Source organism: Rhinatrema bivittatum, chromosome 6 (genome assembly GCF_901001135.1).
Source record: "Rhinatrema bivittatum chromosome 6, aRhiBiv1.1, whole genome shotgun sequence".
NCBI classification, from domain to species: Eukaryota; Metazoa; Chordata; class Amphibia; order Gymnophiona; family Rhinatrematidae; genus Rhinatrema; species Rhinatrema bivittatum.
Genome location: NC_042620.1, coordinates 325,654,499 through 325,674,259, shown reverse-complemented (window position 1 = coordinate 325,674,259; position 19,761 = coordinate 325,654,499). Strand labels below are relative to the sequence as shown.

The 19,761-nt window shown below is 46.2% G+C and overlaps 2 protein-coding genes across 3 annotated transcripts in view; one reads left to right on the top strand and one right to left on the bottom strand.

Moving 5' to 3' along the window:
• Nucleotides 1–14,513: 14,513 nt before the first annotated feature.
• Nucleotides 14,514–19,761, bottom strand: part of NXT2 (nuclear transport factor 2 like export factor 2) — a 5,878-nt gene continuing 630 nt past the window's right edge. The window contains exons 2-4 of one of the 2 annotated variants that reach the window (XM_029607622.1): nucleotides 19,666–19,744; nucleotides 16,200–16,344; nucleotides 14,514–15,404 (exon numbers count right to left, since the gene is read on the bottom strand). In XM_029607622.1, the coding sequence (XP_029463482.1) occupies nucleotides 15,217–15,404; nucleotides 16,200–16,344; nucleotides 19,666–19,686 (354 nt within the window). In that variant the 5' untranslated portion in view covers nucleotides 19,687–19,744 and the 3' untranslated portion in view covers nucleotides 14,514–15,216. Of the gene's footprint in view, nucleotides 15,405–16,199; nucleotides 16,345–19,665; nucleotides 19,753–19,761 lie in introns of both variants that reach the window. The other variant, XM_029607621.1, reaches the window with a different exon arrangement.
• GUCY2F (guanylate cyclase 2F, retinal) overlaps nucleotides 18,796–19,761 on the top strand; it is a 27,971-nt gene continuing 27,005 nt past the window's right edge. Inside the window, exon 1 of the mRNA XM_029607620.1 lies at nucleotides 18,796–18,848. The gene's annotated coding sequence lies outside the window, so the exon portion shown is untranslated. The remainder of the gene's footprint in view (nucleotides 18,849–19,761) is intronic.

The window sequence follows — 19,761 nt, the reverse complement described above, 5'->3', positions numbered from 1 at the left end:
AAAAATTAAAGATGGTCTCTCTGGGTACACTGATTCCCCTCCTCAAAAGAGGAGACTGGCTCTGCTCCTTGATCTCAAGGAGGCTTCCGCTCACGTAGCCATTTTCACCGGCCACAGAAGATACCTTCGCTTTGTGGTGGGGAAGACTTATTAGCAGCACAGGGTGCTGACTTTAGGGTTGGTCTCAGCCCCTCGCATTTTCACCAAATGCCTGGTGATGGTGGCGGCCTCTCTCAGGCATTGGATGGTGCATGTTTTCCCGTACCTAGACGACTGGTTGGTCAAGAGCAATTCCCGCGCAGGGGCCTTGAATGCTTTAGCCCTGACGGTGCAGATGCTACAAGCCTTGGGGTTTGTCATCAACTACCCCAAGTCCCATCTCTGCCTGTCTCCTCAGCTGGACTTCATAGGAGCCAGACTGGACACAGCACAGGTAAAAGTGATTCTGCTCCGGGATCGGGCTCTTGCCTTTGCCTCACTGGCAACCTTTATTCGCAGCAGCCGGCAGGTGACCACCTGCCTTCTGCTCAGTCTGTTGGGCCACATGGCGGCTTCGGTCCACATCACCCCTCTCGCCTGTCTGTGCATGCGGAGAGCTCAATGGACCTTGCAGTCACAATGGTGACAGGCCTCCCAGGACCTCGAGGCTCGGGTTGCAGTCACGGCACCTCTGCGTATGTCTCTGTCCTGGTGGGAAAACCTCCCCAATTTGGAGCAGGGGATTCCCTTCCAAACTTCCCCACCTCAAGTGATCCTTACCCTTGGGCTGGGGAGTCCATGTGGATGGCGTTCACACTCAGGGTCTCTGGATCGCTCACGAAGCCCACTGTCAAATAAACTTTCTGGAGCTTCGGACTATCCGGTACGCCTTATGGGCGTTCAGAGACCGGTTGTCGCATAGGGCAGTCCTGATCAGGACAGACAACCAAGTGGCTATGTGGTTTATCAACAATCAGGGAGGGATCCATTCCCATGCCTCCTGCCCCAGCTATTGGTCGTCCGAGTATTTGGAGGACGACTCCATGGAATCATCTCTCCAGGGCTCATAAGGCCCTTCATTCTCACTGGGGCCAGCGTGACTTGGGTGAGGCCCATGAAGGACATCATGGGCTCCAATGGCTTTGGAGGCCTCGAGGGCACCGTGGGAATCGATGTTTACCCTGGCATCGAAGGGACTGAGGTCGCGGGTGGCCGGAAGGACCCAGTAAGGGCTCAGGGAACAGAGGTCTTGGGAACATGACAATGGCAGTATCTTCCTCCTTGGAGGACCCGATATATATAGCAGTGAATGACGAGATAGACATAACTGGCATCTCTAAGACCTGATGGAAGGAGGATAACCAATGGGACAGTGCTATACCAGGGTTCAAATTATATTGCAATGATAGGGAGGATAAACTTTGTGGGGTGGTGGCGCTTTATATTCGGGATGGCACAGAGCCCAACAGGATAAAGATCCTGCAAGAGACTAAATGCACAACAGAATCTATATGGGTAGAAATCCTGTGTGTGTTGGGTAAGAGTATAGTGATAGGAGTCCATCTGGCCTAAATGATGAGATGGATGATGAAATGCTAAGAGAAATCAAGAAAGCTAACCAATTTGGCAGTGCAGTAATAAAGGGAGATTTCAATTACTCCAGTAATGACTGAGTAAATGTATCATCAGGATATGCTAGAGAGATAAAGTTCTTGGATGTAATAAATGACTGCTTCATGGAGCAATTGGTTCAGGAACCAACAAGAGAGGAAGCTATTTTAGATTTAATTCTTAGTGGAACACAGGATTTGGTGAGAGAGGTAACGGTGGTGGGGCCACTTGGCAACAGTGATCATAATATGATCAAACTTAAACTAATAACTGGAAGGGGGACAATAAGTAAATCTGCAGCTCTAACACTAAATTTTAAAAAGGGAAACTTTGATAAAATGGGAAAAATAGAAAAAAATGAAAGGTGCAGCTACAAATGGCATGGACATTGTTTAAAAATACCATCTGTGCTTTTCAATATATTTATAAATGATCTGAAAAGAAATACGACAAGTGAGGTAATCAAATTTGCAGATGATACAAAATTATTCAGAGTAGTTAAATCACAAGCAGATTGTGATAAATTGCAGGAAGACCTTGTGAGACTGGAAGATTGGGCATCCAAATGACAGATGAAATTTAATGTGGATAAGTGCAAGGTGATGCATATAGGGAAAAATAACCCATGCATCATAGTGGATAATACCTTGAAATCATTGGCTCGGTGTGCTGAGGTGGTTAAAAAAGCAAACATAATATTAGGAATTGTTAGGAAGGGAAGGGTAAATAGAACGGAAAATGTCATAATGCTTCTGTATCGCTCCATGGTGAGCCCACACCTTGAATACTGTGTACAATTCTGGTCATCGCATCTCAAAAAAAGATATAGTTGCACTGGAGAAGGTATAGAGAAGGGCGACCAAAATGAGAAAGGGGATGGAACAGCTCCCCTATGAGGAAAGACTAAAGAGGTTAGGGCTGTTCAGCTTGGAGAAGAGACGGCTGAGGGGGGGATATGATAGAAGACTATAAAATAATGAGAAGACAAGAATGGGTAAATATGAATCACTTGTTTACTCTTTCAGATTATAGAAGGACTAGGGGGCACTCCAGGAAGTTAGCATGGGGCACATTTAAAACTAATCAGAGACCGTTCTTTTTCACTCAATGCAAAATTAAACTCTGGAATTTGTTGCCATAGGATGTGGTTAGTGCAGTTAGTGTAGCTGGGTTCAAAAAAGGTTTGGATAAGTTCTTGGAGGAGAAGTCCATTACCTGCTATTACTGGCATCAGTAGCATGGGATCTTCTTAGTGTTTGGGTACTTGCCAGGTTCTTGTGGCCTGGTTTTGGCCACTGTTGGAAACAGGATGCTGGGCTTGATGGACCCTTGGTCTGACCCAGTATGGCATGTTCTTATGTTCTTAAGAGAGACTGGTCTATAAACTTGAAAATTAATTAGGAGAGGCAGGGCTTTCCTAGTACTGCTGTTTAAATGGCAAGACATAATTACCAACACTTATCCCTTCTAGGTGCAATGTTGCGTCGGAGGTGGACCCTTGGGCCGAGGTGGGGTTGACGCAACCCGTAGGTAGGGACCTACGGGTCCCCACCATCGGCAGGTGGAGTGGGCTAAAGGCAGAGGCCACTGGAGCTTCACCTATACCAGCCCTTGTTCCCCTCGGGTTGAGCCTTTGGGTATCGGGGCCGGCAGGACTTAGGTGGGCCTCGAGGATAGTTAGTAAAGAGAAGTGGTTCAGCCCAGAGACAGCAGCCGATAGGTGGTGTAGTCCTACCCTGGACTTGGTTCGGTACAGGAACTCAGGCACCAAAGGAACGGAAGGTAAATGGAGGCGCTCAAGCAAAGAAAGGCCGGAGCCTTGTTAAGTCCACGTCCAGGGGATAGGTGAGAGGAGGCGTCACTGACAGGCTAGGATCAGAGCCAGGGGCAAGCGGAGGTCGTGGCAAGCAATGTAGAACTCTGGACACGAAGAGGTCTGTAGCGTAGTCAATCAAGGCAATGGTCAGGGCATGGAGAAGGCAGGCGTAGTCAAGCGTGGCTGAGGTCCGGGCTGGAGATTAGCAGAGATCCGGGGCTGGAGATAGGCTGAAGAGTAGTCGGGCGCAGCAGAGATCCGGGGCAGGAGATAGGCTGAAGAGTAGTCAGGTGTAGCAGAGATCCGGGGCTGGAGATAGGCTGAAGAGTAGTCGGGCGCAGCAGAGATCCGGGGCTGGAGATAGGCTGAAGAGTAGTCGGGCGCAGCAGAGATCCGGGGCAGGAGATAGGCTGAAGAGTAGTCAGGTGTAGCAGAGATCCGGGGCTGGAGATAGGCTGAAGAGTAGTCGGGCGCAGCAGAGATCCGGGGCAGGAGATAGGCTGAAGAGTAGTCGGGCGCAGCAGAGATCCGGGGCAGGAGATAGGCTGAAGAGTAGTCAAACAGAGCAGAGTGGAAATCCAACGAGTCAGGCCAACACATAGACGAGACAGGAACGAGGAAGACGGGAACTGGGAACCACAGGAATCAGGAACACGAAGTAGAGAGGATTCTCTATCAGCATCGAGTACTCAGGGTATGAGGAAACCTGTTGCAAAGGCAACACTATGGAGCGAGGCCTGAGATTATATACACTGAAGAGTCTGATATCAGCATCCGGGGCCACGGCCAGCTTCCCGCCGCGGGCTCTTTAAAAGAACTAGCGATGTCCGTGCGCCTAGAGAGGCCTGATGAGCAAGGACATCTTGGCTGGCAACACTAGGGACCATGGCAGAGGCAGAGGCACTGGAGGCGACCCGAGGTCGGAGCTGGAGGCCCACCTCCACCAGTGAAGAGGAACCAGGAGCTGGAGTCCGTGTTAGAAGGTGAGAGGGCCGTGCGCTGCGGGTGGCACGCGTAACACAAAACCACCCTGGAGATAGGTAGGCTACTGAAGGATACAGTGAATGGGAGTCTGTGTATGCAGTATTTACAGTAAAGATCTTGTCAGCCACAGCTCACTGTACCACAAAAGGAGCACCAACGCCAAACAGCTGTGCTGTGGCCACCGTGCTGCTACATAATAATAAAACAATGCACTGTGCAGCTTTTATATTAGCAAGCTAGATACCATCTGCTTTATTCTCTCTTACATAAAGCCAATTCAACAGAAAATAATTATAGGCCTCTCTGTAAATGAGCAGACATGAGAGAATGTAAGACCAGACTAGGACAAGCAATGTTGCCTGTGCTCTCTTTTTATCACTGGCACATCTGCTTTCTCTTTGGAACAAAGGAACTGGGTTATTATCCGTCTCCTCATCACTAAGATCCAACTGTAGGGTTTGAGCTATGAGCCGAGGACAGTCTCCGTGTCCTGTGCAATACGAGGGGATTAATGTCCTACCGCGCCGCCTGTTTAAGTATATACAACGTTTTAACACAGCAGGAGGGTTACACCTCCCACAAAAAAAAAAAATCAGACCGTGCTGAAGACAGAAAAAAAACCCCAGTCTGCAAGCTTTGTTTTACATAATGTGGTTATCTACAGGCAGACATAGGCGGAAAGCTTTCATTGACTTGCTTTTACAATCTAGAAGTTGCATATCCTTTCATGTTAATGACAGGAACACACACATGAAAGAGGTTAATTGCTGGTCCTTGTTTTGCTAAATATAATGCTGGTCAGATGGCAGGAGCACAGCCAATGCAACCTGCTGGGAAGCTGCAGATCTTTGTAGGCAGCCATAGTAAGTCTCTGTGCAGCTGCCTCCAGCAGTGTTACTTCTCTTTCCGTGAACGTGGAAGAGGGGCCCATGCCAGGGCAGCCTGAGATACGTCAGGTTTGGTCGAGCCCACAGCTTCAGGTGCTAGACAGAAAGCTTCTCTCCCAGTTCCGTTAAACCTTGGTGCCAGACAGAAGTGGAACGAGCCACGCTAGATTCCACGGTGGATGATGAAATATTAAGAGGCTGTCAACATTAACCAAGTAAGAGACCGAGTCTGATTTAGAAAGTTTAGTTTCTCATTTTGTGTCTACGGTAAATAAAGGACATCACTGGACAGAAACAACCAAACTCTGATTTCCTACCTCTAACATGGATTGACCCCGAGCTTAATTTCAAAAAACACATTTCAATTAAATTTAAAGAGGGATATGGGAAGTTACTAATGCTAAGACGTTTAAAGCCATTATTAAATTCTGACTTTAGAACAGTGTTACAGTCTTTAATATTTACCGGCGCATATTACTGCAAGTCTCTTCTGCTCATCCTTCCACAACCTACAATTCGGCCTCTGTAGATTCTACAAAACTCAGCCGCTAGAATACTCACCGGCTGCAGAAAGAAAGATCATATCACCCTGATATTGAAATCGCTGCACTGGCTACCCATTGAAAAACGCATCCAATACAAAACACTTTGCATCCTACACAAAGCTATTTACAGTGAGCAGGTAGAATGGTTAAACGCCGTCATTCGTCTTCACAGCGAAATCTTAGATCCGCCAATAAAGGATTACTGTCAACATCTTCAGTCATCATTGCGGTCAGAGAGAGAGCCATATCACTTGCAGGTTATGGAACTCTCTACCAATTGATCTAAGGCTACAAACCGATCTCAAGTTGTTTAGAAAAAAATCTTAAAACCTGGTTATTTGAACAGGCATACAAAGGCGGCATTGGTTAAAGCTAATTATCTCCATCTCACTAATCACAACCTCCTAAACGCGATTTTGTTTTTACGGACTGTTTTTGAGACCATGTCTCTGCTTATTATTCTTGCGCTGGCTTTGGAACGGAGCGCAACTGGGAGCTCTCCAGTGTGGGACGAGGAGAGTGTGTGCCCTTGCAGTGAGAACAGTCCAAGTCTGGGAGGCAAGAATAGGCAAGGAAGGTCCATGAAGACTTGGAACAGACATGAAGACTTGGAGCAGACGAAGACGAGGAAAGTCCTTGAAGACTTGGAGTAGACATAGACGAGGGAAGTCCTTGAAGACTTGAGCATAGACACCGAGGGAGTGAGCAAGACCCTCAGGTGCCCCTACACAGTCCGGAGGCTGGTCGTGGACCACATGGGGAGCAGGACAGGCTCAGGAGGTCTCATAGCACAGGAGTGAAGCAACCCCTCGAATCCTCCGGAGTCAGGACTGGATTCAGGAGCAGATAAAACTTGGAACTTGGATTAAAAACAAGGAATCTCCGGAGGCACGGGTTAATTAGGACCTGGAGCATCAGGACAGGGATGAGACATCAGACATCAAGACTGGAATGGAACATCAGGACTGGAACGATAGAGGTGCCAGGTAGGAGCTGGAGACTAGGAATCCTTGGGAGGACTAGCCCCTTGCTGAAGCAAGGACTGACTGGCAGAGAAGCCCTTTTATAGGGCTGGAAGAAGGCAACTCCCTGGGAGGAGTCCAGGAGGATCACACCTGGCTGGCCCTTTAAATCTGGTGAGGAGCGGTGGGCCCACCCCTAGAGGAAGCTGGGCAGGACCCTGGACAGTGGCCATGCTGCCGCTGCAAGGCTGAGCTGGAGCAGGAGCAGGAGGAGCCGGAGAAGGGCCGAGGGCAGGCCCCGACGTAGAGTGGCGGTGTCCTGCTGCCGGAGAAGGAGCTGGAGGCGGCCCCGGCCTCATCCGAGGTTGAGGATGAGGCCCCTCCCGGGCCATGGAGTGCCCAGGACATCGGTGGCTCCAGGGTGAAGGCAAGGCCGGGGCTTCTGAGGCCTCCAGGCCGCAGAACGGCTGCAGCTCCACGCCTCAGGAAAGGCCCCTGCTTCAGTGGCCTCTGGGCCGTGAAGATAAGCGCCTCCCGTGGCACTGCTGCTGGAGGAGCGCAACAATTATTTTTATAACTCTTATAGATTAAGTTATTTACCTGATTTGTTAATTGTTTTATAAGAATAGGTTAATATTATGCTTTTATGTTTTTACTACTGGTATTTTATTATTTTATTACTATTTTTGGAATACGTGTATGTTTTTAATGCTGGCTCTTATGATTTTATTGGTTTCTATTATTTTCATGAATTATTGAAATTTGTATTTCTGCTTTTGAAATGTCTGTTGTGATGGCTATATAAAAGCCTAAGAAACAAATAAATAAATAAAAGTGAAAGGAACAAATGAAATGAGAGGCTTCCAGGGGCCACGAAGTGGTATCATCGTTCCTCTGACAGGAGAACAAGGTCCTGCTTTAAGAAAGACTCTTGTGATCGGAAAACTGAGAATCTGACGCCCTAGAAAGCAAAATGTCCTGCTAATGTGGCGTTTCTTTTAGTTTTGTGCCTTTTCTCCGCCTGTCTCAGATTCCCAATGTTTTATTCATTTCTAGCGTATGAGAAACCCTGTTAGTGACCGCGCTGTTCTCACAGTGGAACATTTTGCATTTCTGTTTATTCTGCAGTGCTATTAGCAGCATTGTATTTATTTACATTCTTCAGCCATTGCTAAGCTCTTGGTTGGATTCCTGAGAAGAGATACAGAGCCGGGCGATGTCTTGGAAGATCCCTCCAGTCTGCCCTGGTCTGCAGAAAAGCAGGCTCATAAGATCATGCTAGCACGATCCGGACTTCATCTTCTTATTTCGGGGCCTGGGGGCTCCCTCCTGCTCAATCAACCCCAGGGCTAGGATCCAGCACCAGGAGCCTTCAATTTGCAACTGCCCAGGGATGTGGCCGCTATTTAATCTCCCCTCCCAACTCATTACAGCTATGGTCCTCGAGCAGGGGTGTCCTTCCAGGAGCCTGCTATTGTGGGTCCTAAGCCTGACCACCAGCTGTCACCTTGCACGATGGGTGCGACCTCCCCAGTGGCATGCAGTGACATTTATAGCAGGGGATCTCCTCCCACAGCCCCCTCCCCCAGGTCTCCTGCAGTCTCGTTCCCTCAGCTCCTTCTCCCCCGAGACACAGAGGATGTTTGGAACCCCATTGGGTGTGGGCTTAAGCCTCAGAAAGGCATGAATAAGGCATTACAATATAGTAAACCTCCCATACCAAAACAGTGCTCAAGCAGCAACTTCCCCATCTATGAAAAGGCAACACTACAAATATTATACCAATGCACCTCCTATTAGGAAAACAGAACATGTCAGTCTGCCTAAAAATATCTGTAAAATAAATATCAAAAATATTGCATGAAAGCTTTTAAAACTACATAGATCCCTTCTTCAGATGCCAGATCAGAGACATTCACAAGCCAGGTCCTACATTATTAACTCTTGCAGACTTCCGTACTGTACTACAAACCCTAATCTTCTCAAACCTTGACTACTGCAACTCCCTACTACTAGACCTTCCAGCAAGTCACCTAAAACCATTACAACTATTGCAAAATGTTGCAGCAAGACTATGATTAGGATCTAGGAAATATGATCACATTACACCAGCGCTGATATCACTGCATTGGTTACCAGTACAATCCAGAATCTACTATAAAGTGTTAACGATAACATTGAACATCATTCACTCCAACAACACCGGCTTATTAGGAGTGACACTTACAATCCTCTGCGAACTATTGACTATTCCCACAATATGGAGCACATGTCTGACGCAAATAAGAGATCGAGCGTTTTCCATAGCGGGTCCAAAGCTCTGGAACTCCCAAAGAGAGATTAAAAAATGAATTTAAAACGTAGCTGTTCGGGAACGCATATGATTTAACTTAGAATCATCAGAATGTACAGAACCACAAAATCAAGGACAAAAGATGTTAATTGAACCTTGAGGTATAAATCAAACGACTGAATGCAGGATCCCCAAAACAACTCACAGACTAGGAAGTGAAAGTCATAATGCTGTACTTTCATTATCTGAACTCTCTGCCTTTGTACTAGATCGATGTTAATATGCACTGCAAAACTGGATTTGATAGATAAATGCCCGCCATATTTGTCTGTTAACTGTGTCACAATTATGAATGTCACTTTGTAAACTGTTGTGATCTATAAATGGAACGACAGTATATAAAATGCCTAAATAAATAAATAGTCTCAATAGCTCACATACAGTATTTTTGGATAATACGTAAACACAGTCCAATAAAAGTTATCACAGCCTGCCAAGCTTACCCCATGTCAAAACAACACTAACTCCCAGGACTCTGTTACCACCATACCCAGGAAAGAGCAGCACTGCAAATATTCCAACAGGTCCTAGAAAACCAATTCACCTCCTATTGAAAACAGAACAAGCCAGACCGCTATAGACCCCCTTCTCAGAAACTACTCACTAGCAGAATCCCTCGTTTAGGTCGCACTAGGGGACCGACCAACAATAACATCAAGAAATATAAAATATCAATTATAATAGTAAAACTACACTAATAAAAAGAATAAATATTTCAAGACAGCTGGTGGATAGAACATTCAGTCATTTAAACCACATAAAAATGTTCATACATTTCCCAAAACACCAATATCATATTTCAAAAGAGCAGACACATCCAATAATGAAATTTATAAGAATTAAAAAAAAATCTCCTGCTCTCCATACATGGGATTTTGATTCCCAGTCACCCTGAGACTGTCATGGATTGGGGGAAAGGGGCCGCACAGATTTTATCGTCTCTCACACACACACACACACGTGATTTCACTCACACGCCCTCTCTTTCTGTCTCACACACACACAAATGCTCACAAAGTGCACCCTGTACCCCAGCTCCCGTACAGGTTCTCAATTCCTTTCCCCACTCAGTCCCCAGCCGTCTTATTCCCCAGCTTTCTCTCCACCTAGATCCTCCCCAGTACCAAGCAGTTTTACTCCCCAGCCCCCTCTCCCCCACTAACCCCCTCAGCAGTTATGCTCCCCAGGCATTTTATTGATTTTAATTTCAAATCTTCGAAAAAACCTCAAAGATTTGAAATAGTACATTACAGACCCTGAATAATTGGCGTTAAATAGAAACAGGCATCTAGCAATATTCAACATTTAACCATTAACATTTGATAATCGATATTTGAAATTTGTCAGGTACCTATTGTCAGTTATCATTTACCCCCCTTCCTTCCCGTTCCAACACGTGGTATTCGTTAGTGTTAAAGGAATGGCTGTGCTTACAGATGAGATGTTAGTAGTGAATGTTAGAAGCGAGTCGGCTATTGAATTTGACATCTGATTAGCTTGCATCAATCAGTCCATTGGGGTTTGCCGTCAATTTTTGGGGTAGTAGGTTGCCGGGCCAACCCTGGTAAAGGTTCGTGTTCTGCACTCCTGTGCCATCCTACCGAGGAGGAGTACAGTGGGTGATGTACCATCCACTAGTTGCGAGCGTCACTTCGCACTCAAACTTTAAGTGAATTCAGGTGCTCATTACTGGAAGTCTAGAGTTTGTACCATCATACGGGATAAGTAGGCTAGGAAGGCGGACCAAGTTTGTAAATTAGCCGCAAACTTCTTTGGTTGTGTGCTCTGAGTTGTTGCAGCATAATTGGATCATCTTCTTGAACCAGTGTTCATAACTAGGCCCTTGTCCGTCTAGCCAACTTGATAGTATGATTCTCTTGCCTACTAGTCCATCTCTCTTAATGAATAGCCGAACTGTCAGACTGAGATCAGAGTCTAATGGAGACTCAGATCCAAAAAGCCATAGACTGGGATTTAAGGGTAGTGTCGTTTGTATTAATTGCGCACATATATTTTTAATTTGTTCCCAGAATTGTAAGATTACGGGACACTCCAAGAAGCAATGGAAATAGGTACCATCATCATTTTTACATTTTTGGCAAATTTTGAGGTACTCATTTTCATCTATAGGCTCGTAAAGGAGGGATATAAGTTTTCCAGAGAAATTTGTAGGATTCTCTTAATAGCACATTATTTGACACCTCAGGTAGAGTAGCAAAGGTGTTTGTAAATTCAGTAAAGGAAATAGAGAAGAGAGGCCACTCCTTCCATTTCACATAAATGCTCTCTAAGAACTGTGTTTGTCAAGCCATCAGGGCTTTAACAAAAAAGGATAGGGTGGGTCGTTTTTTTCCCAATTTCTATAACCTCCCTTATCTTTTTTATTGGGTTGGATTCCAATAGGGATAGTGGTTTACTTTTTATGAAGTGGTGCACTTGTAAAAAAGCAAAAAGATCGTTTTGTGGGATCCCAAATTGTTGCTTTAGTTCCATGAAATTTAAGAACTGCCCCGATATGGTTTCAAACAGTTGAAAGACAAACATTAATCCGGCCTGCAAAAATCAACTTGCACTAAAAGCAGTGGGGTAGATTTTCAAAGGGATACGCGCATACCCCCCGAAAACCTACCCCAAACCCCCACTGCGCGCGCCAAGCCTATTTTGCATAGGCTTGGCGGCACACGCAAGCCCCGGGACGCGCGTAAGTCCCGGGGCTTGCATGGAGAGGCGTGCCGGGGGCGTGGCGGTCATGACACAGCATTTCGGGGGCGTGGCGCGGGTGACGTGATGTTTCGGGGGCGGCGCCACGGGGCGTGGTTTCGGCCCGGGGTCAGGTGATGGCGCACGCAGATTTACGTCTGCCTCCGGCAGGCGTAAATCCGGTGATAAAGGTGTGTGGGGGGGGGGGTTTAGATAGGGCCGGGGGATTGGGTTAGGTAGGGGAAAGTGAGGGGAGGGCGAAAGAAAGTTCCCTCCGAGGCCGCTCCGATTTCGGAGCGGCCTCTGAGGGAACGGAGGCAGGCTGCGCGGCTCGGCGCACGCAGGCTGCCCAAAATTGGCAGCCTTGCGTGCGCCGAACCCGGATTTTACGTGCGTATCTATTGAAATCCCGCGAACAAAAGTACGCGTTTGCGCTAAATTATAAAACCTACCCCAGTCAATTTACACTTTTAGTCTTTACTTTATTTATGGCCAGCAGTTTCCTATGCAACTCCGTTAGGCTTCTCACCGGCAATGCTGGCATGTGCTTTCACTCACAATGGCCTGGTGTTTTTTCCACCATTTTTAACTGTCTGCTGCCCCCTTATCACAGCAGCAGTCCTTTGCTAGATCTCCTTGTCCCTGGCCCTTTCAGGAACTTGGTAGAGGTGCATCCTGGTTCTGGCCACTAGAGGTCACTGGTGTGCAATGACTTGTATACCTTCTAGTACAGTGCTTCCCAAACCAGTCCTGGGGTCCTCACAGCCAGTCTGGTTTTCAGGCTATTCACAATGAAAATGCACAAGATAAGTTTCCATATCCCCAGTCTCCATATGCAAATTTCTCATGCATATTCATTGTGAATAGCCTGAAAACCAGACTGGCTATGAGGACCCCAGGACTGGTTTGGGAAGCCCTGTGCACTAGGACTGTGAAAAATGGCATTTCTGCCCAAAATACCCTCTGGTGTTTCTTTGATATCCTTCTAGGTTTTGCCATGACGATATTATTTCAGAAATGTTTTACTGAAAATCCAAAAATAAATGACAAAATATAATATATATAATTTGTTTAGAAAAAGTAGTTTACTCTCACTCGAGCTTCATCAGATTTCTTTCCAAAAGTCTCAAACATCAGTTACTAAGGATTTAGCCAATGGACCAACAAGTGTAGAAGCAAAATAAGTAAACTGAGCCCCACCCCCTGAAACATATCACAAAGAGAAACCATGAGACTGGCATAAGCAAATGCAGACTTTCTTATCCTTAAATCTAGAGGTTTAAGGGGTATGGTGAAAAAAAGAATTCCAGGCTCACCCATTTAAGCTTCATCCCAAGTTCAATATGTGAATGGGAAGGCACTGATATATAAAGGAAAACTGGTTCTTACCTGCTAATTTTCATTCCTGTGGTACTATGGATCAGTCCAGACTGCCGGGTTATGCCTCCCTTCCAGCAGATGGAGTCAGAGAAAAAACTGAAAGGCACCCCCTGATAACCCAGGGTGGCACCCGCGATCCTTCAGTATAATCAATATCAAAGCAAAATGAAAAAATAATTTAACAGCCAATGACTAGACCAAAAGAACTTACAATAATTGGTCCCAACCTGTTCAACTATGTACATGCAAGGAGTAGATATTCGATTTCTCTTTCGTTCTTATCTAGATGAAGCTGTGCATAGTCTTCAAACACCTTGTGCAGTCTCCAAATCCCCTGTGTAGGAGGATAAGTAAAGAAATCGAGCGGACTTACCAGAACACTTGGGCAGGCGTCTGGACTGATCCGTGGTACTACAGGAACGAAAATTAGCAGGTAAGAACCAGTTTTCCTTTCCCTGCACGTACCCGGATCAGTCCAGACTGCCGCGGGAGAGAGATAATCTTTTGCCTTCCAGAGGCAAATGTGAAGGGCCTTCTCCCCCGGGGATGCAGCATGAGCACAAGCCTTTGCAGGAGAGCCGCCCTGCCGGCTCCCCACAAGCTGAGCACTGCAATCCCCGGGGCATGGTCAGTACAGCTGCGAAACAAAAAACAGTCGAGTAGAAAATCCCTTCTGGGGACCTGGGAAACAAGCAGGCTTACTCCGTAGGTTTTTTTTTTTTAAACCGAGCTTGTGCAGCAGGGGAATGAAACGTCCCTAGTTCAGAGGAATTGAAACATCTCTGGAATGTAGGGGGGAGGGACCGGCCCACCGGTAAATCCCCCCTACTCACCGGGCTGTAACTAACTCTCCAGGTATTCCAGCTGCAAGATCCAAGGTCCAGCTGTGCCTGCTTAACTTAAACTGGCCCCTTCTTACTTCCTGGGTTTTTTTTTTTTTGGTTTTTTTTTAAATGTGGAGGAATCTGTACTCCTTGACTAAAAAAAACCCCTCTTATTTATTTTTTTTTAAGTTACTTACTACCCAGTTGATCTAGTCATTCGCACACCAGGGTGTAAAAACCCTTTTGATTAAATAAGAGTCAAGAAATTTGGAAGATCAGCACCGCAGGTTATGCCATCCTTCATCTGCTGGAGTCAGAGAAATACTGAAGGATCGCAGGTGGCACCTTTCAGTTTTTTCCTCTGACTCCATCTGCTGGAAGGGAGGCATAACCCAGCAGTATGGACTGAGCCGGGTACGTACAGGGAATGTTGCTTTACTGTGTTGGAAATGTATTTTAAAAGCTCAGGCAGTAAACAAAAAAAGTCGTACAATTTTATTACTGCTCACAAGCAAGCAGCAATGACAGCAACTTAAAAAAACCCCCCAATACATCAAGCAATGCTACCACTAATCTTTAAAAGGCTATGTGCACACCAATTTTCTTTTACACAATTTGTTTTTTTATAAAGCTGAGTCCTCTGAGCCCACATAACACAATACTATTGGGATTTCTTGTGCACAGAGTTCACAAGGTCTGTGCACGGGCACAGCTTACAGGGACCAATGACAAGCAGCACTGGAGCATCTTAACACATCCCGGCATTAATCTCAGCCTCTGGCTGAGGAGGTAGGAGATCACATTAGCTACCTCTACAATATGTTACAGCTGTGGACTAAGGGTTTGGGAATATTTCCTGCACACGCATGGCAGGCATTTCTCTTTTGTATATTATGAAGTATGACAGAAGAGGTAGGGCAGGGAAAAAAAACCTGCCCCTCCCCTCCTAACTAAGGTGGCCAAAGACACTTGAGCAAGAGCCTGAGGACGCTTCTGCATCATTTGGTTAGTGCTTTAATCAATACTACTTTAGTCCTGAAGGCAGGTGGCATTCTTTATTTCCAAAATTAACTAAATATGGCAATGTCAAAATAAGTCATACAGCAAAAGATGTGCAGCTGTGTCAAAAAAAACGTGGAGAATGCCCAGCCAGAGCAGAGCGTTGTAGATTCGAGTCAGGCCTCTAAGTCAGCCCAGTCCTGGAAGCGGAAACAGTCACTGGTGATCCTCCATACTGGCCGAGTTGGTGTGGCCTGCGCTGTCAGTAAGAAGTTCTGATTGAAGAAATGTTCTTTATTTCCACCAAGTTTCACCGCTCCACAGGTGACAACCAGCACGGTGGTCTGGCCTTGAGTTGCTTGCTCTTTACAGATAATTAAAATAAATAAGATTACTACACTGTATTTTTCCCACTACTAAAGTTATTCCAGGAATTAAGCCACTAAATTTTACAGACCTTGATTACACAGAGGTTAAATGTGAAAACTGTTTGGCATTGTGTTACAACCATTTATCCCCGAGGGCCACATTAATGGCATTGCCCGGATGAGGAGGGACGCAGGGGAGTCCCCTCAGAGTTCTGACTGAGGGGAGGGGAATTTCCCAGGCAGCATGCAATCAACATTTCTGGGTTGGAGAAAAGCCACGGGTGGGCTGGATGTGGCCCGTGTTTGCCAGCCCAGCTCAGAGTTGAGGCCCAATATACAAAAGCATTTTCCCCCATAGTGTGAACACAAGAAAATGATTAGAACATCTGCCCTTTAGTGTGGAAATGAAAAACGGTCAGACATAGGGAAGCAAGGGGCACACGAAGCAGATTAATTGCCGAGACACAAAAAAAACCCCACTCATTTCTCTGCTGGATCTCATGTGGCAGGGCACCATCCTCATCCCATCACAAACAGCACTTAAGGAACTGGAATGAAAGGTGAGGATTAAGAGATCGCCACAGTACATTTCTATTTATTTAAAATTACTATAATTCCCACTCCCTCCAAAGTTCAGTTGAAGATACCCAATAAAAAGCATTAAAACAAGGCTTCAAGTGATTAGTAGATTTATGGATGTTTTTATTGTACCTCACCACGGAAGGGCAGGTAATGAATATTTTAAATAAAAACCCTAGTGGGCAGTTGAAATAATAAAGAAAGAGCTTTACCATGAACTGGCTGGCAGTCAAACATGGTCACTTGGAACTCGCTGGATGGAAGCTTCTCAAAAAACTCCCTCAGAGCCTCCTGCCCGCACACTGCATTCCCGTTCCAGACTAAGGTTGCTTTCTCGTGGTAGAGTTTAGTGAGCACCTGCAGAACAGCAACCAAGAAGACTTGGCTTGAAACGTTGCACAAAGCCACAAGAGCCTCACTGGTTTGTTGTTGGGGCATAACAGCCAAGCCTCCTCTTACACGGTGATCCCACACTATCTTCTAGAGTCACCCCCTATAAACTGCAAGTTCTCTCTTCCTCACCTCCAGGACCCTGACAGACATTTACGGTAACAAGACCTTTGTGGTTTGGGCTTCCTCAGTATTCGTTGTCAGCCGTTTGAAACATTAACCCAAGCTTTAGAGTACTTCAGGGGCAGCTAAGCACTAGGGACTTGTGATGTATAATCGATCACTGTATTGCTAATTTTTTTTTTCACACACATGCCTGTTTTCTGAGATCTTGGCAAGCAAAAAGCTGACTTACAGAGGGAAACAGTAATGATGGAAACCCCTTTTAATCCAAATCCTTGTCAGAGGAATATACTTTGAAAGAATATTGCAATGGCATTAGTTAGACCTGATCAACTATGAAATTCCAGAATTAAATCCTATTTTACATAAAGCAGGAAAGGAAAGCTCCTAGTATTTAGCCCAGTGTGACACATGAAGCAGCAGAGGGTCCTCACCTCACCTGTATAACAAGCACTGCCTCTCACACTGCTATTCTGAGCCAATTCCAGATGTGCCGACAGACTGTTTCCATTCACCTCAGCCCTGAAGCAGGAGAGGGCTGCTGCCTGGACCTTGAGGGAGTTGAGAGGCAACCCTTTCCTCAGGCCATCCTGTAAAAATTCCAGAATCATGGGGGATCTTGGCCATTCGCAGGGGCACCCCGCGGCCCTCGCACCAGGCTTTAAATATTCTCCAGATCCGTATGTATGCCAGGGACGTTGAGAACTTCCGCACACGAAGCAAGATGGTGATCATGGCCACCTAGTAACTGCGCTTCTTCAGGCGAGCCTTCTCGAGGGCCAGACCATAAGAGAGAATCGTGTGATGTCCAGTACCCATTTGTCTGATGTGATCTCAACCCACCACTGGAAGAAGAGGGAGAGTCGACCCCCTATCTCCTCTTCCCTGGATGGGTCGGTCCAACTTCATTGGGAGCTTGGGTCGAACCTGAGCCTGGACTTGTTCCTCTCTTTTGGGTTGCTGGTTCCGAAAGGACTCCGACTTCCCCGAGGGTCGAATTGACTGGGACGATGGGTTTCTGTAGGGCCGGAAGCGTTGGGAACCCCTGGCCTGACCCCCTCATGGGAGAGGGGTGCTGAGACCTCTTTTTTTCTGTCTCCCAGTAGTCAAGGCACTGGAGATTTTCACTTACTGGCTAGTTTCTCCAACTCACTTCCGAATAGGAGGAATCCCTTAAAAGGCTTTACGCTGCATTTACTGTTTTATGAAAACCGATATGATGTTCCCAACGAATGTCAGTCTAGAAAAAAACCTCAAATAAATAAATAAATCTTTGTGAGGTTCCCCTTAGAGGTTGTGTCCGCTGACCAGTTCTGCAACCTTAGCTGCCTTCTGGCCACCACCATCGAGGCTACTCCTCTGGCCGAGTTATGCACTAGATCTGAGCTTGCATCTGCCAGGAAGGCTGCGAAGGGTTCAACTGCCTCTCTGGCGTGCACCCCAGAGCTATCTGCCTCTCTCTCGAGGAGCCACCAGGGCACAGCAGGAAGTGATCTGCAGCATCATTGCTGTCGCACTGAAGGCTTGCTTACGGATGGAATCTAACTGCCTATCGTGAGCATCCTTCAAGGCCGCTCCTCCCTCAACAGGGATGATTGTTCGCTTCGAGTCGGCGCAGACCATGGCGTCCACTTTCGGGAAACACAGGTGTTCCTTGACCGCTGGGAACAGAGGATACAAGACTTCCAAGGCTTGACCTCCTTTAAAGCTCGCCCCCAGGGCGTCCCATTCCAGGTCAATCAACTCCTGGATGGCTTCCAGCAGTGGGAAATAGCAAGAAGCCTTACACAGGGCCACCAGGATGGGGTTCTTCTTTGGTTCTGCCATAGGGTCCGTGCCTGGAACTCCCAGAGTCTGGGAGACTAGGGCCGGTAATTCATCTCTGTGAAAGAAACGAAGCATGGTCCGGTATGGGGGGGGGGGGAGAGAGGGATTTAGCCTTCACCGCTCAGCATCTGCACCCGCTGCCTTTCAGCCGCTTCAGCAGCTAAGTCCACGCCGGAGACGGACCAAGGCACACTTCTGAGGGATCTCGGAAATCACCTCAGGAATTCTCAACTGGGGGAGGTACCTTAAGGTATCACCGCAGGAGAGCGAGGCTCAATCTTCCTATCAGATAAAAAGCCTCTCTTTCTTTGGATTGGTGCTGCAATCCCGCTAACATTGTGCTAGTGGGGGGATAGTGTCCACATCTGCTAAGGAGACAGAGAGATACTGAAGAGCTGAGCTCACTGCAGGGCTATATCTAGGTGACATCAGCTTTGAAATCTGACTCCGACTCCCATCTGCTAGCAGAGGAGCACATAACCCACTGGTCCTGAGTCCATCTGGCTACATACTAGGAAAAGGTATTTTTTTCAATATTTGCCTTGATAAGGGAAGCTCATTTCTGATTATCTGTATAACTGTTTTATCTAAAGTTCATTTTATGCACTTTTATGAATGTATACATCAAACCACTCAGAATTTTAGCTAATGTGGTATAAAAATGTTTTAATAATTAGATACTGCTGGCAGTAACAGAGGGCACTGAGTTTGTCTAGCCTGAACCAATACTACATGAGCACCATCAAAAACACTCAATGATCAGTCCTGCCCTGGAGGACTGCAGCACTATCTGAAATGGAGACAGGCATGAATTAGAAGATGAACTAAGCAGAACAGCAAAATTAGGTAATGACGAGAACAGAGTCATTGTAAATACTACTATGTTTCTATGTTACCCAACAGGGCTGGGGGGGGGGGAGAGAAAGAGAAGTGTTCCTGGTCACCCAGGGTCCTAAAAGTCAGAATCTGCTGCTTGGAGGAAAGACAGTCCAAGAGGAACAGGAGAAATTGGGGGAGGAAGACTAGAAAAGTAATTAAAAAAAAAATCTTCCTCCCCCCCACTCAAAAAAAATATTAAAATAAAAAAAGTTTAAAAAAAGAAGCTATAAAAGAAAATTTTCCCCAGTTTAAGTATTTTGGCTAGCACCAAAGTTTTATGAAAAAATAATAATAATTCCACCCCTACTATCCAAATTATGTAAAAGAATAAAAAGATATGGAAAGCCATTCCCTCCACAGAAAGCAGTTTAGTTGGAGGTTTTCAATTTACCTACCCAAGACCAAGCCAATAACCAATCACAGGATTTAAAAGTTTTATTAGGAATGTGCAACACTTACCTGTCTTTTCTTGTCAACCATTTCATAATAAATGTTCACAAATTCTTCTGCAGCTCTACAAGCCTCATCAACCTTGGTCCTAAAATCCTTGGGGGG